A 17207-nucleotide genomic window follows, 5' to 3' on the forward strand; every position below is an offset into this window, starting at 1 on the left:
TAAGTTACTGCACATAAGAGATATTCAGAGGATAGATGTCTACATATTCCCAGAACAGCAAGTACTTTAACAATTTTATAAATCAGTCAGTTTTATCATTGTTAATGTAAACCAATTTAACTTAACGATGCTTTTTCAAAAGTTTGGATAAGTGGAACACTGGACTTAGGATCAGGGTGGGGTTCAGGGTGGGTATCAACCACATTTTGTAAAGTATTCATGCCCAAATAACCAGATGGAGTTCCTTCAAAGGGAAAAATGTAAGACTCTCACACAAGGCTGTTATTTATTTATTTATTTATTTATTTATTTAGGTTCTTTTTTTCGGAGCTGGGGACCGAACCCAGGGCCTTGCGCTTCCTAGGCAAGCGCTCTACCACTGAGCTAAATCCCCAACCCCAAGGCTGTTATTTTTAAACACCACCCTACAAGTCACTCTCTTACAGAACATATCTAAGTATCCACACCTATGGAGAGATTTAAAATAACAGAAAATAAAATGTACTCTAAGCTGGAAAACCATTTACAAATTATCTGAACAATAAATACTGAAGAGAATTTTTTTTTTTGGCTGTTATAACATGGATCTTAACCTTGCAGAAATTCTAGGTATAATACAAAGTTTCCTTCCTTGAAAACTGATTCTACTAAGCTCTTAACTGCTAAGCATCTATCCAGCCCCAGTTCCATTAAGCTTTAGTAGGTAATTCTCAAAATTGTTATAAATTCATATTAAACTGCACGGTAGCTTTAAATTATACCATGAAGCAAATGAACCAGCATTCCACTCCAGATTCCTAGAGGCAGTCCCAGTGCCAGTGGAGTCACTGGGCACGAGGCCATGCTGCTTGGCTGTACACACCTGAGATAGATGTGTTTGATAGACACAGGGCTGGTCTAAAACCAAGGCCAAGCATCCCCACAGACAATGAGACTGTGTATGTGGTGTGTCAGAGGGGATAAGGAGAGAGGAATAATACGACAAGCCAGCCAGACTCAGTGGGGGAATGCTATTAATACATCAAAACTGATAGGAAAGTGTTAGCCTTTAATACAGGATGGGAAAATGACCTAGATTTTATAATAACTTAGAGCTGACCATTTCTTTATTATCTTCATGGGCACATACACAGGGAAGGATATGGCCATGGGGGGGGGGGGGATCGAGTTCTTTGAGGGTTAGGAAAACAAACTGTATTTTGAGTGGAGAATTTTCCTTTCAAGGTTGTGAAAAAAATGCTATTTCTGCTAGGGAGTAATCAACAAAGGTATCAATGTCTTTGTGACGCTAAAGGCAAACTGGGAATAAAGTGAGTGGTTTTCTTGTTCAATGGCCTCTCAACATCTCAATAGAAGGACTTACTAACCAAAGGTGGCAAAGACAACCACCATCTTTTTCTGTATTTTTCCTGAAGAATTTAGCCATGACAATAAAGCTCTATCCAGAATCTACCGCAATGATGCAGAGAGGAGCCACATACATACTGAGGTATTCATTCAGGCACACGTCTATATTAGACTTGGTTCAAACAAACCTCATGCACCAGAAAAAAATTTTAATGGAGTCACAATTGGTGCTTTGTTTAAGCTCTTCTAATAGAAATAAATTTTATTTATTTATTTATTTATTTATTCATTTATTTATAATTGTTTGAAGAATAACTTCAAGGTCCCAACTTTAGTAAGAATGTCACTCTACAACACAGAAGACTGCATTAATGGAACCTTAAAGGGAAAGTTTAAATGTCTTAAATTTTGTGTTTTCTCAATACAAAATGTTAAAACTCATAGTGCATTCAAGCACACAGAACAGAGAGACAAATGAGAAATGTGGGTCTTAGTAAGAGTCTGAACAGAAGTTACTTCCGAGGAGTCACTCTTCCTGCACAGTTTCTGGAGATACACAGAGGATCAAGGGTAGTACCTACCTTGTCATGTCCGGAATCGCCCCCTCTGACAATATCTGGCGCCATGTACTCAATAGTCCCACAGAAAGAATACGCTCTTTCGGCCTTGAACAAACAAACGAAAAGGCACGTGACTTCAAGCTAGCATGACAAACCGTGTAAATCAGCGGTGCAAGTACAGCAACAGCAGCAGTGATACCATCTGCCCCACTGAACTCTGTCCCTGGACAGACCCCTGCCTCCTCAGGAGGGCGGGGTAAGCATCTTGCCCGAATCACTGGGGGTTGGCGTCCATCAACCCTCCCCCACCAACCCGCTTACTAACGCCTCTTTGTTGTTGGTCCTGGTGCATGCGCATCTCACTCACACACTGCTTTAATCATTCTTTTTTAGGAACGGAAATAGTCCCAGTAGAACACATGAATTAACATTTCAGTATTGAGTGGAAAACCTAGAAAACTTGGGGGGAAGTCAAAGGCCAATGAGGAAGTGTGGGAACCAAAATAGGAAAACAGGGTGAAAATACCTCTTCCCCACCACTTTACACAGGTCGGGCACCGCTAGTGCATGCTTAAATGAGGAGCAAAATTGATTGGGAAAACAACATCTTTTAAGATTTTTTTTAAAAAAAAACTTATTTATTTAATATACTCGCTAATTATACTTGCCTCAAAATTAGCTTTAAAAACTTAAAATCTTAAAATGACCAACAGATCATCCCAATAAAAGAGAAAGTTAAAATCAATTACACTAAGGAAAAATTCTTCCATAATACAAATACACATTTGTATATCTATATATAAAACTGAAGAGCACATTGGTGGCATAAAAATATTTCATAAATGCCAAATGTGGTGGTATAGGCACATCTTTAATATCAGTATTCCGGAGGCAGAGGCAGGAGGAGCTCTTGAGTTTGGGCCAGCCCGGTCTACCTAGTGAGTTCTAGGCCAGCCAGGGCTATAAACTAAGATTGCCATTTAAAAAAAAAAAAATCTTAAGACAGTTTTTACAAACCTTCTTAGGGGAAAGATCTCTGATTTATATTTTATCCCCCCACCAGTTTCAAGAAAAGTAAGCAGTTTTTAACTTTCCAGTTGTAACTGAAGAATGACTAGTACTGAAGCTGGGACACAGATGTCAGAGAAGGCTCTGACCTATTGGTTCAAGGTTAAAAAAACAAACCACAGAAACAATGCTCTTAAGCACTATGCACTAAAACTGTGAATCATAGCACACATAAACATAAGAATAAAGTTAATATGATGATTGACTCTGTTACCTTTATATTCTACGGACACTGAAATATTATTTCCCCTAGGAATTAAAAGAAGTAATTCAGGTATGGGACAATAGGAAATTCTGTTGTTATTAGCTCATAGAACTGTGCTTTTAAATAGCCAGTGTAAGACATATAACACACACCACATCTCTCTGCTTCATCATTTCATGACCAAGTGTCATTACAGAAGCAACTACCAAAAGGATTAGCATTAAATAAAATTAATTCCACTTAAGTTTGTATACAAAAGGCAATAATTTTAAATAGTTCATTACATGGACATAGTCATCAGATTATTAAAAACATCAGAATATATTTTTTTCCTTGTCACTCAAGAGATTCTTTTTTTTATTGGATATTTTTTATTTACATTTCAAATGTTATCCCCTTTCCTGGTTTCCCACCCATAAGCCCCCATTGTATCCCCTCTCCCCCCCTGCTTCTATGAGGGTGTTCCTCCACAGCCCCACCCATTCCTTCCTACCTCCCTGCCCTCACATTCCTCTACACTGGGGCATCAGGTCTAGGCAGGACCAAGGGCTTCTTCTCCCATTGGTGCTCAACAAGGTCATCCTCTGCTACATATGCAGCTGGAGCCATGGGTCTGTCCATTGTATTCTTTGGATGGTGGTTTAGTCCCTGGGAGCTCTGATCAGTTGGTATTGTATTCCTATAGGGTTGCAAACCCCTTCAAAATCCTTAAAGCCAAACTGTTTTTAAGTCAGTATGCAACTTACTATGCTATTATCTCTTTTTGAACACAAAACAAAAACTGCATAGCCAACTTCTAGCAATATATAAAAATTAATGAATCATAATTATTTATTACTTGATAGCATCTTTTTAAAAGGTCATTTTTATTTTTTTGTATGAGTCTTTCTATGTGTGTCTCTGTATACACATTTATGACCAGAGCCTGAGGAGGCCAGATGAGGGCCCTGGGTCTTCTGGGACTGGAGCTCCAGAGGCTGTGAGCCACCACATGGTACTCAGCAGCCTACACGAGAGCAGCAGTGCTCTGAACCACGGGCAGAGCTCTTCAGCTTCATTGATATTGTTTTTAAAGATGCTGCCATCAAGAGATCTCTAAAACATCAAAGGCTAAGTTAGAATTTAGAAACTCAAAAAATATTTACTAAGTAAATTTTAATAAAGATGTGGTGAGCTTAAAGGTATTGCTTCTCTTAATTTTGGTTTAGAAAACTAACCTTGTAGAAAAAATTAGTGAAGCTTTCATTTCCATTTATAGGTGGCTTTGATTCACATATTTTAAAATTATGCTGATTTCCTTCTCAGTGTGAGACAATAAAATCAAATATTAATTTGATAAATGTTCAGACAGGGTAGGTAAGATGGCTTTAGTATAAGCAAGGGCAATGGGCAGCCAGCCTGATGATCTGGGTTTGATGCTCGGACCCTGTAAGTTGTACTCTTATCTCTTCATGTGCACTGCGGCATGTGTGCCCAGACATGCATACACATCCAATGACTAAATGCAGAGAAATTTCAAACTGAGAGTCTAGATTCTCTTCTCTAAACCCTAAGTACCTGTAACTCTGATTTTAAGAGTATAAGAAGTGTATGTATTGGTTAGTGCAGAAAGATGTAATGGTCACTAGCAGTAATGCTTTACTTTATAAATCTTTTTGCTGTAATAGAATTATATCACTTTCCCTTCCTTTCTTCCTTCCAGCCCCTACCAGCTACCTACTCAAACCCCTCTGTCACCCCACTCTCAAGCTGACAGCTACTTTTTTTGCTATTATTGATATGTATGTAGGCATGTATGTATTTATGTATGTGTATGCACAAGTATATATAAATACAGTCTACTGAACCCGCTTCTGTTGTTTATTCATTTGTGGTTTCAAGGCTGGCCACTCTGCACTGGAAGAACAATAAGGGCTCATCCCCGGAGAGACTATCCTATATTCTGAGCCATGTACTATTGTATCTGACAGCAACGACTATAAATCCCATTCTTCATTGTCTTAAAACCAACTTCTAAATATGCACATGTCACCCAAAGACAAAATGACAATGAATTTTAAAACAATAAAAATAAGAGATTACCAGAACTTGAGAGATAGCTAAAGGCTGTTCCTAGAAATTCTTATTTATTATTTTAAAAAGTCAATTAGTAGTGAGAGAACTATAAAATTCTAAGCTTTGGAAAAAAACACCAAGATAACTTACAGAGAATAAAAGGAACAGAGGAACTAATTAAAGTGGGAAACCCTGTGGGCTGAGTGGAGCACTTTTTAATACAAGACTACAAGAGGACAAAAAAATAGCAAGACAATCAGGACCACTGCAAATTGTAAACGTTGGTGATTGAGAAGAAAATATTACAGAAGTTATAACAAATATTAAAATAAGGGAATTCTATGAACAAATGAAGGCCAAGAATTTTTGACATAATGTAGTATTTTATTTAAAATTATAGCGACTTACCAAAGCCAATTCAAAATAAAAGTCTAAATATACCTACGTGTTTATACAAGTCTCTGAGTTATTTGTCGTGAAAACAGAAAACAAAGCGCATAGGCCATGCTAGCTGTGGAAATGCACTCATCAAACATGCATTAACACAGAAATAGGTAAACTGGGTAAAACGTCTGTAATTTAAGTATTTCTTTCTTTTTTGGTTTTTTGAGACAGGGTTTCTGCGTAGCCCTGGCTGTCCTGGAACTCTTTCTATAGGCCAGGCTGGTCTTGAAATCAGAGACCCGTCTGCCCTGCCTCCCACGTGCTAGGAGTAAAGGCGTGCACTACCACACGGCTCAGCGAACTTCTAACAAATTTAACAAAAGATTCTAACATTTCTAGCAGATACTAATATAAAAAGCTAATGAGAAAAATTCACGAACAGTAAAGTTTGTTCTAGGAATTGGAAGATGCTCTGTCACAGAAAAACAAGCCTGAAGAGACAAAAAATAAAGTTTGCCTATCAAAGACATAAATACTCGGCCAGAAGAGAGGAGCCAAAGGTTAACATAACAGCATGTGCTGTTCTTTTACAGTACTTGGTTTTGGTGCCCAGCACCCACAGGATGGCTCACAACCATCTGTAACTCTCGTTTCAAGGGAACTGACTCTTCTGGCTGCTGTAGGCACTAGACAACCATGTGGTATATATAGTATTCTCAAACATACACAAACTAAAAGGCCTGAAAATAGAAAAGAAAAAAATTATTGCTACATATAAATACTGGCTCTATTGTGTGTGTGTGTGTGTGTGTGTGTGTGTGTGTGTGTGTGTGTGTGTGTGTGTATGTGTGGTATTGTCCTTATTCAGATGAGGCTACCATAATTTGTGATGCCATCTCTCAGTGGACCCCTGGGCTCACCCACGGTGTTAGGCTGTCTGTCAGTGAGCTCCTTGGATGCTCTTGTCTGTACCTCTCCAGCACTGAGATTGGAAGCCTATGCCTGCATACTCAGCTTTTAATGTGGGTGTTGGGGCCTGAACTCAGGTTCTCATGCTTCAACGGTGAGCACTTTACCACCTGAGCTATCTTTCAGCTCCAATGTGTTCTTTTAATATGGTTATCTGCATAAAATTTCAGATGGATCTATAATTTAAACAATTATGCAGTTATGTACACAATTAAAATGTCCCTGTGTTCCAGGATGATCCTTGAAGCTCATGGCCAGCCAGCCTCGATGAACTGAGGTTCAGTGACAGGCTCTGAATAAAAAAAAAGTTGAGTTGGTTCCCGAAACTCGCTGATCCTGGCCCACAGCTCCCTGCTCCTAAACCCTGTGGGAGAGAGAGCTCATCACCCGGACATGTGGGCAATCCTAAGACTGCAGGGCAGGAGAGACTGCCACTTCTGCCCACCTTTGCCCATATCCATGGGCCAAGAGGAAACTGTATAGGGCCTCTGGAAAAAGGAAGATAGATAGGGGCAGTCAAGCTGCAGAAACCCTGTGGTTCAGAATGCACCCAGATCTGAACCTGCCCAGTGAAAGCGCTCCCTGCACCCAAATCCCGTTGGAGGGAGAGCTAGACATTCAGAGGGGCAGACATGCCTAGGAAACCAGAGGAGACTAGTCTCTGCCCAATTTCAGACTCTAGAGGAAAACGTCTAGCGCTATCTGGGCCCCCTGCACACAGGGACCCAGGAAAAGGAGGGGCAGTCCCTTCTGGTTGCTGCCCTCATAGAGGGCTGAAACACAGACCCAAGGAGTGGCTTCAGGCCTCAGACCAGAGGTAAGACCAATTTCTTTGCTCCAAGTGGCCTGCATGGTGGACTCAGGACACAGGCCCACAGGAACAGCTGAAAGCCAGTGGACAGGAAAGAATACATGCCTGAAAGCAGAACACTCTGTGCCCATAACTGGCTGAAAGAAAACTGATCTACAGCACTCCTGACACACCGGCTTATAGGACAGTAAAGCCACATTCAGAAATAGCAGAACAAGGTAACACCAGAGACAATCTGATGGCGAAAGGTAAGCGCAGGAACCCAAGCAACAGAAACCAAGACTACATGGCATCATTGGAGGCCAATTCTCTCACCAAAACAAACACTGAATATCCAGACACACTAGAAAAGCAAGATCTAGATTTAAAATCACATTTGATCATGATGCTGGAGGACTTTAAGAAAGACATAAAGAACTCCCTTAGAGAAATGCAGGAAAACACAAGTAAACAAGTAGAAGTCCTTAGAGAGGAAACACAAAAATCCCTGAAAGAATTCCAGGAAAACACAATCAAACAGGTGAAGGATTTGAAAATGGAAATAGAAACAATAAAAAAAGCACAAAGAGAGACAACCCTGGATATAGAAAACCAAAGGAAGAGACAAGGAGCCATAGATACAAGCATCACCAACAGAATGAAGAGATAGAAGAGAGAATCTCAGGAGCAGAAGGTTCCATAGAAATCATCGACACAACTGTCAAAGAATGTAAAACAGAAAAAGCTACTGGCCCAAAACATACAGGAAAACCAGGACACAATGAGAAGATCAAACCTAAGGATAATAGGTATAGAAGAGAGTGAAGACTGCCAGCTCAAAGGACCAGTAAATATCTTCAACAAAATCGTAGAAGAAAACTTCCCTAACCTAAAGAAACAGATACCCATAAACATACAAGAAGCCTTCAGAACTCCAAATAGATTGGACCAGAAAAGAAACTCCCCCCTCACATAATAGTCAAAACACTAAATGCACAAAACAAAGAAAGAATATTAAAAGCAGTAAGGGAAAAAGGTCAAGTAACATATAAAGGCAGACCTATCAGAATTACACCAGACTTCTCAACAGAGACTATGAAAGCCAGAAGATCCTGGACTGATGTCATACAGACTCTAAGAGAACACAAATGCCAGCCCAGGTTACTGTATCCTGCAAAATTCTAAATTAACATAGATGGAGAAACCAAGATATTCCATGACAAAACCAATTTACACAATATCTTTCTACAAATCCAGCTCTACAAAGGATAATAAATGGTAAAGTCCAACACAAGGAGGCAAGCTACACCCTAGAAAAAGCAAGAAACTAATCGTTTTGCAACAAAACAAAGAGAAGACAAGTACATGAATATAATCTAACCTCCACATATGAAGATAACAGGAAGTCATTATTCCTTAATATCTCTCAACATCAATGTACTCAATTCCCCGATAAAAAAAAAAAGCCACAGATTAACAAACTGGATATGTAATGAGGACCAAGCATTTTGCTGCCTACAGGAAACACACCTCAGAGACAAAGACAGACACTACCTCACTGTAAAAGGCTGGAAAACAACTTTCCAAGCAAATGGTCGGAAGAAGCAAGCTGGAGTGGCCATTCTAATATTGAGTAAAATTGATTTTCAACCAAAAGTCATCAAAAAAGATAAGGAAGGACACTTCATATTCATCAAAGGAAAAATCCACCAAGATGAACTCTCAATCCTAAATATCTATGCTCCAAATACAAGGGCACCTACATACACAAAAGAAACCTTACTAAAGCTCAAAGCACACATTGCACCTCACACAATAATAGTAGGAGATTTCAACACCCCACTCTCACCAATGGACAGATCATGGAAACAGAAATTAAACAGACACATAGACAGACTAACAGAAGTTTTGAACCAAATGAACTTAACAGATATTTATAGAACATTCTATCCTAAAAGAAAAGGATACCTTCTTCTCACCACCTCATGGTACTTTCTCCAAAATTGACCATATAATAGGGCACAAAACAGGCCTCAACAGATACAGAAAGATAGAAATAATCCCACGCGTCCTATTAGACCACCACGGACTAAAGCTGGTCTTCGATAACAATAAGGAAAGAACGCCCACATATACATGGAAGTTTAACAATGCTCTTCTCAATGATAACCTGGTCAAGGAAGAAATAAAGAAGAAAATTGAAGACGTCTTAGAATTTAATGAAAATGAAGGTACAACATACCCAAACTTATTGGACACAATGAAAGCTGTGCTAAGAGGAAAACTCATAGCTCTCAGTGCCTGTAGAAAGAAACAGGAGAGAGCATGTATCAGCAGCATGACAGCACACCTAAAAAAATCTAGAACAAAAAGAAGCAAAAACACTCAGGAGGAGTAGAAGGCAGGAAATAATCAAACTCAGAGCTGAAATCAACCAAGTAGAAACAAAAAGGACTATACAAAGAATCAACAGAACCAAAAGCTGGTTCTTTGAGAAAATCAACAAGATAGATAAACCCTTAGCCAGACAAACCAGAGGACATAGAGAGTGTGTCCAAATTAACAAGATCAGAAATAAAAAGGGAGACATAACAACAGAATCAGAGGAAATTCAAAAAATCATCAGATCCTACTACAAAAGCCTATATTCAACAAAACTTGAAAATTTGGAGGAAATGGACAATTTCCTAGACAGATACTAGGTATCAAAGTTAAATCAGGAACAGATGAACCACTTAAACAACCCCATAACTCCTAATGAAATAGAAGCAGTCATTAAAATAAAAGTCTCCCAACCAAAAAGAGCCCAGGTCCAGGTGAGTTCTGTGCAGAATTCTATCAGACCTTCATAGAAGACCTCATACCAATACTATCCAAACTATTCCACAGAATTGAAACAGATCGAGTGCTACTGAATTCCTTCTATGAAGCCACAATTACTCTTATACCTAAACCACACAAAGACCCAACAAAGAAAGAGAACTTCAGACCAATTTCCTTTATGAATATTGATGCAAAAATACTCAATAAAATTCTGGCAAACCGAATCCAAGAGCATATCAAAACAATCATCCACCATGAACAAGTAGGCTTCATCCCAGGCATGCAGGGGTGGTTTAATATACGGAAAACCATCAACTTAATCTATTATATAAACAAACAGAAAGATAAAAACCGCATGATCATTTCATTAAATGCTGAGAAATTATTTGACAAAATTCAACACCCCTTCATGATAAAAGTCCTGGAAAGAACAGGAATTCAAGGCCCATACCTAAACATAGTAAAAGCCATATAAAGCAAACCAGTTGCTAACATTAAACTAAATGGACAGAAACTTGAAGCAATCCCACTAAAATCAGGGACTAGACAAGGCTGCCCACTCTCTCCCTACTTATTCAATATAGTTCTCGAAGTCCTAGCCAGAGCAATCAGACAACAAAAGGAGATCAAAGGGATACAGATTGGAAAGGAAGAAGTCAAAATATCACTATTTGCAGATGATATAATAGTATATTTAAGTGATCCCAAAAATCCCACCAGAGAACTAGTAAACATGATAAACACCTTCAGCAAAGTAGCTGGGTATAAAATTAACTCAAATCAGTAGCTTTCCTCTACACAAAAGAGAAACAAGCTGAGAAAGAAGTTAGGGAAAGGACAGCCTTCATAATAGTCCCAAAGAATATAAAATACCTCGGTGTGACTTTAACCAAGCAAGTGAAAGATCTGTATTATAAGAACTTCAAGCCTCTGAAGAAAAAAATTGAAGAAGATCTCAGAAGATGGAAAGATCTCCCATGCTCATGGATTGGCAGGATTAATACAGTAAAAATGGACATTTTACCAAAAGCAATCTACAGATTCAATGCAATTCCCATCAAAATTCCAACCCAATTCTTCATAGAGTTAGACAGAACAATTTGCAAATTCATCTGGAATAACAAAAAACCCAGGATAGCTAAAACTATCCTCAACAATAAAAGGACTTCCGGGGGAATCACTATCCCTGAACTCAAGCACTATTACAGAGCAATAGTGATAAAAAAAACTGTATGGTATTGGTACAGAGACAGACAGATAGACCAGTGGAATAGAAATGAAGACCCAGAAATGAACCCACACACCTATGGTCACTTGATTTTTGACAAAGGAGCCAAGACCATCCAATGGAAAAAAGATAGCATTTTCAGCAAATAGTGCTGGTTCAACTGGAGGTCAGCATGTAGAAGAATGCAGATCAATCCATGCTTATCACCCTGTACAAAGCTTAAGTTCAAGTGGATCAAGGACCTCCATATCAAACTAGATACCCTCAAACTAATAAGAAAAACTGGGGAAGAATCTCAAACACATGGGCACTGGAGAAAATTTCGTGAACAAACCACCAATGGCTTATGCTCTAAGATCAAGAATCGACAAATGGGATCTCATAAAACTACAAAGCTTCTGTAAGGCAAAGGACACTGTTGTCAGGACAAAATGGCAGCCAACAGATTTGGAAAAGATCTTTACCAATCCTACAACTGATAGAGGGCTTATATCCAAAATATACAAAGAAGTCATGAAGTTAGACTGCAGGGAAACAAATAACCCTATTTTAAAAATGTGGTTCATAGCTAAACAAAGAATTCACAGCTGAGGAATGCTGGATGGCTGAGAGGCACCTAAAGAAATGTTCAACATCTTTAGTCATAAGGGAAATGTAAATCAAAACAACCCTGAGATTCCACTTCACACCAGTCAGAATGGCTAAGATCAAAAACTCAGGTGACAGCAGATGTTGGAGAGGATGTGGAGAAAGAGGAACACTCCTCCATTGTTGGTGGGATTGCAGACTGGTACAACCATTCTGGAAATCAGTCTGGTGGTTCCTCAGAAAATTGGACATTGAATTACCTGAGGACCCAGCTATACCTCTTTTGGGCATATACCGAAAAGATGCTCCAACATACAACAAAGACACATGCTCCACTAGGTTCATAGCAGCCTTATTTATAATAGCCAGAAGCTGGAAAGAACCCAGATGCCCTTCAACAGAGGAATGGATACAGAAAATGTGGTTCATCTACACAATGGGATACTACTCAGCTATCAAAAACAATGACTTTATGAAATTCATAGGCAAATGGATAGAACTGGAAAGTATCATTCTGAGTGAGCTAACCCAATCACAGAAAAACACATATGGTGTGCATTCATTGATAAGTGGCTATTAGCCCAAATGCTTGAATTACCCTAGATACACAGAACACATGAAACTCAAGAAGGATGACCAAAATGCGGATGCTTTACTCCTTCTTTAGAAGGGGAACAAGAACACCCTTGGGAGGGGATAGGGAGGCAAAGTTTAGAACAGAGGCAGAAGGAACACCCATTCAGAGCCTGCCCCACATGTGGCCCATACATATACAGCCACCAAACTAGAAAAGATGGATGAAGCAAAGAAATGCAGGCTGACAGGAACCGAATGTAGATCTCTCCTGAGAGATACAGCCAGAATACAGCAAATACATAGGCGAATGCCAGCAGCAAACCACTGAACTGAAAATGGGACCCCCGTTGAAGGAATCAGAGAAAGGACTGAAAGAGCTTGAAGGGGCTTGAGACCCCATATGAACAACAATGCCAACCAACCAGAGCTTCCAGGGACTAAGCCACTACTCAAAGACTATACATGCACTGACCCTGGGCTCCAACTGCATAGGTAGCAATGAATAGCCTAGTAAGAGCACCAGTGGAAGGGGAAGCCCTTGTTCCTGCCAAGGCTGGACCCCCAGTGAATGGGATTCTTGGGGGTTGGGCGGTAACGGGAGGAGGATGGGCAGGGGAACACCCATATAGAAGTGGAGGGGGAGGGGTTGTTGGGATATTGGCCTAGAAACCTGGAAAGGGAATAACATTTGTAATGTAAATAAGAAATACCCAATTTAATAAAGATGGGGGAAAGGAAAACAAAAACAAAGCAGAGAAATAGAGGAAGACACCTGACATTAACATCTGGGCTCTATGTACACATGAGAACATATATGTGCATGCAAATGTGCACAGCCACAAACAAGTACATATGTATACACACACACACATACACACACACACACACCAACTTATAGGATACTCCATTTATGTACATTTAAAAAATGCAAGATAATAGTATGCATGTACCAAATTGAAAATTATAGAATTCATATATCTAAACCAGATTTCTCTTCCACATTCCAGAGTGATGATAGCAAGGAGACACCTGTTTTATTTTATGTCTCATGGATCACTTAACTTCAGCTTACCGAACTGAACTCCTTCAGCCATCGAGAGCTCTGTGACGCCGCCCTTTCAGTTGTTTTAGCAGCTACCCTAGATCCTTCAGGCTCTCTCCCATATCTAATTCATAAAAATCTCCATTAGCTCTATTGTCAAAATGCATTCCAAATCTACCTACCTCTGAAAGTCCTCACCAACACCAGTGTGTCAAGGCAACACCATCTTTTGCTGATAATGTAAGAACTTCCTTAACAACCCATTTCTTGTCCCCCTCGGAGTTACTACCCATGCCAAGCAGAATTACATTCTAAAACGGCTCATTTCAGGCCATGCTGCTTAGACTATAATGGCTACTGGCCTACACAGAGAAGCTGTAGTACTTACAAGGCCCTTTCTGACCTGAATAATCCTATTCTGTATGGTTCCATGTCCTGAGCCCACTACTCTAACCATCGCTTGTTCTCCACAGTTTACCCACATGGCTGCCAACACTTCACATGCCCCCTTCTTAGCAGAGCATCTGCAGGACACCCAGTGCGCTCTGCTTCCTCCACTCCTTCCTACTGAATCTGGTCTCCTGCCTGCCACCTGTGACAGCTGTATACCTAGGTATATGACCTACACACGTGTCTGCTGCCTGTTTAGAGGTTCTGGAAACCTCTGTGTCTGGCTCACTATAGCTCTCCATACCTTGACTGAGCACTGGCAGACAATGACTCACTAAGTCCTGAATATGCAGGAAAACCTGGAAAATGTACATAACTGAAAATGTGACTGCCGAGCTCATAGGAGTTGTATTATTTTTGCCCTCTGACTTTCATATCATATCATATCATGCATATCATGCCATGGCATGCACACACACACACACACACACACACACACACACACAGAGAGTAAAGAGAAATGCACTACTATTACTCTGCTAAATGGACAAAGCAACAAATTGGCTTATAATGGCTTGCTATTACACCCATCAGTGAGTACCTCCCTCAACCTTCATCACTGAAGCTTTTTTCGGTAGAGGACAATTAGCTCAGACACCATGACTTGTCAACATGCAGGAGACTAGGAGAATTTGCAGTGCTGGACCTAAGTAGGATGTCTCTACCACACCCCTCTCTCCAGGCTCAAGGATCTATGTAGAAAAAAGATGGGAAGAATGTAAGAGAGCCAAGAGCATAGTGGTGCCTGCCTTTAATCCCAGCGCTCTGTAGGCAGAGGCAGGAGAATCTCTTACAAGTTTAAGGCCAACCTGGTCTACATAGCAAGTTCCAGGCCAGCCAAGGCTTCATAGTGAGACCTTGTCCCCAACACCCTCGCCCCCCCCCAAAATGATTGTAAGAGGCAGAGGGGACAGAAGTGGGCCATTTCAAGGAAACTGTAATTTCTTTTCATATACCACAGGGTAGATACTCATGTGAACTCACAGTGACTGTGTCAGTGTGCACAAGACCTGCCAAAGTTCAAGTTGGATAAAACCCTACCATGCAGGAGGGAGTCAGGCACGCAGTCCTTCTACTATCAAAGGGCTATTGCATTTAATGGCTGCTGGGAGAAGAAAACTGTGTTTCTTTAATGGTGTGATATATCGACCACATCTCAGAGCAAGCCCCATGCCCAGGAGTAGTCAGCCAACATAAACTAGACTCCATGGGTTTAAGAGTCAGGAAGACAGAGACAGAGACAGAGACGGACAGACAGACAGAGACACAGACCTCTCTCTCTCTCACACACACACTCACACACACACACACAGAGAGAAAGAGAGAGAGAGAGAGAGAGAGAGAGAGAGAGAGAGAGAATATGAATGAGAATATGAAGTTAAATGGGCAGGAAGATAAGGAGGATCTGAAACTGGAAAGAGTTGTGGGAGGGGGATGACTATGATAAAACAGTATATAAAAACTGTCAAAAATTTGATAAGAATAGTATTTTACAAAGAAATGTACAGAATGCAAACATTAAGCATACATTTTCAATCTTATTATCCCACAGTAAATTGTTAAATTTCCCTGGGTTTAAAAATCCCTGACACTCAACATAGTTTTAAACACAATTCATTTGCTTCTCAGGAAATAAATGAGACAATCTTAGACTAACAGATGCATCTCATCCATTGAGCTGTGACCAGTGGCCCTCTAGTGGACACATAGTGGAAATGCCTTCCCTGATCTCCAATGCTTACTCTCAGGGAAACTGGTTATCCAACAGCTGTCCATAAGAATAAAAACCAAAATAATAAAGAAAATAGTTAAGATAAAACTGGCAGCTAAATGTTTTTCAAGTAAACAAACATATTTAACATTACTTGAACAAATGGAATATTCAATACCTAGGAAATCATCGTTTTCTAGGAAAATGATGTCAGCTCAAAAGTTGTCTCTGCTTCCTGTGTGTTATTTATATCAGTTCAATAGGAGGTGGGAAAGGAAGCCATATCCTGAGGAAGGTTAACCAGAACCAGTCATTTCTGCCACAAGAAAAAGTAAAAGGGAACTCTGAAGCCATTTTGTCCTTGCTCTTTGGAGGGACAAAGGGTCTGCTCTGATGTTGGGGGTGAGAGCACAAGCAGAAACTTCACAAATGGTTAGCGCAAAGTATGTTAACACTGAAATGTTTTGTAGCATGTCTTTTCTATTATGCTTATGTATTTATGTGTGGGGTGGTCAGAGGACAATTGCGTAGAGTCAGTTCTCTCCTCCCACCCTGTACATCCCATAAATCCAACTCAGGGGGTCAGGCTTGGCAGCAAGCACCTATGCTCACTGAGCCAACTTGCTGGCCCAATTGTAACTTATGTGAAGGACACACTGAGGCCCAGGTTAATACTTTGGACTCTAGTGTTCTTCCAATACCTCCTCTTGTCTAAAACGTAATTATTATCCAGAGTCACTTACTTTGGCAAATGAATGGCAGGATTAATTAAGAGAGACCTAGCAGGCTTTCCAGGAGCACATGCAAATGAAAACCCATCATGAATACATGTCACCACAAATCAATCAGGACAGACAGTGGAGGCAGTCACAAACTGCCATAGTTACCGAATAACTCTTAATGCAAAAATGCTTGTGTGGATCCCAACCCCTATCCAGTATGGTGGTTTGAAAGAGAATGTCTCTTCTAGGCTCTGGCATTTGAATATTTGGTCCCAGTGGGTGGTGCTGTTTGAGGATGTATGTCACTGGAGGCAAGCTTTGAGATTTTAAAACCTTGCCCTACTTCCAGTTGGCTTTCTCTGCTTTGTGTTTTCAGTTCAGGATGCGACCTCTCAGCTTTCTGTTCCAGTTGTCGTATCTGTCTGCTATCATGCATCCTGGCCACGATGGACTTGTTCTCCAGGAACTAAACTCTTTTTCATAAATTGCTTCCAGTCATAATGCTTGATCACAGCAAGAGAAAAGTAATTAACACGCCTAGCCATCCCAGATACATGCATTGCACTAAGCAAAGCCTGAAAATGGCATTACTAACTAGGCATTTAGTAAAGATGTATGTTTTCTACAGATAAGAAATAAAGGAAGAATAACAAGAGTCGTGTATAGTTTAACTTTTCTCATAATAATCT

At 40.1% G+C, this 17207-nt stretch overlaps 1 protein-coding gene across 7 annotated transcripts in view; it reads right to left on the bottom strand.

Moving 5' to 3' along the window:
• Rps6ka5 (ribosomal protein S6 kinase A5) overlaps positions 1-17207 on the bottom strand; it is a 178143-nt gene that overhangs the window by 38996 nt on the left and 121940 nt on the right. For all 7 annotated transcript variants that reach the window (NM_001395592.1, XM_006240438.5, XM_017594169.3 and 4 more), the window contains one exon: positions 1929-2012. In NM_001395592.1, the coding sequence (NP_001382521.1) occupies positions 1929-2012 (84 nt within the window). The remainder of the gene's footprint in view (positions 1-1928; positions 2013-17207) is intronic.

The sequence above is a fragment of the Rattus norvegicus genome, chromosome 6, assembly GCF_036323735.1.
Source record: "Rattus norvegicus strain BN/NHsdMcwi chromosome 6, GRCr8, whole genome shotgun sequence".
NCBI classification, from domain to species: domain Eukaryota; kingdom Metazoa; phylum Chordata; class Mammalia; order Rodentia; family Muridae; genus Rattus; species Rattus norvegicus.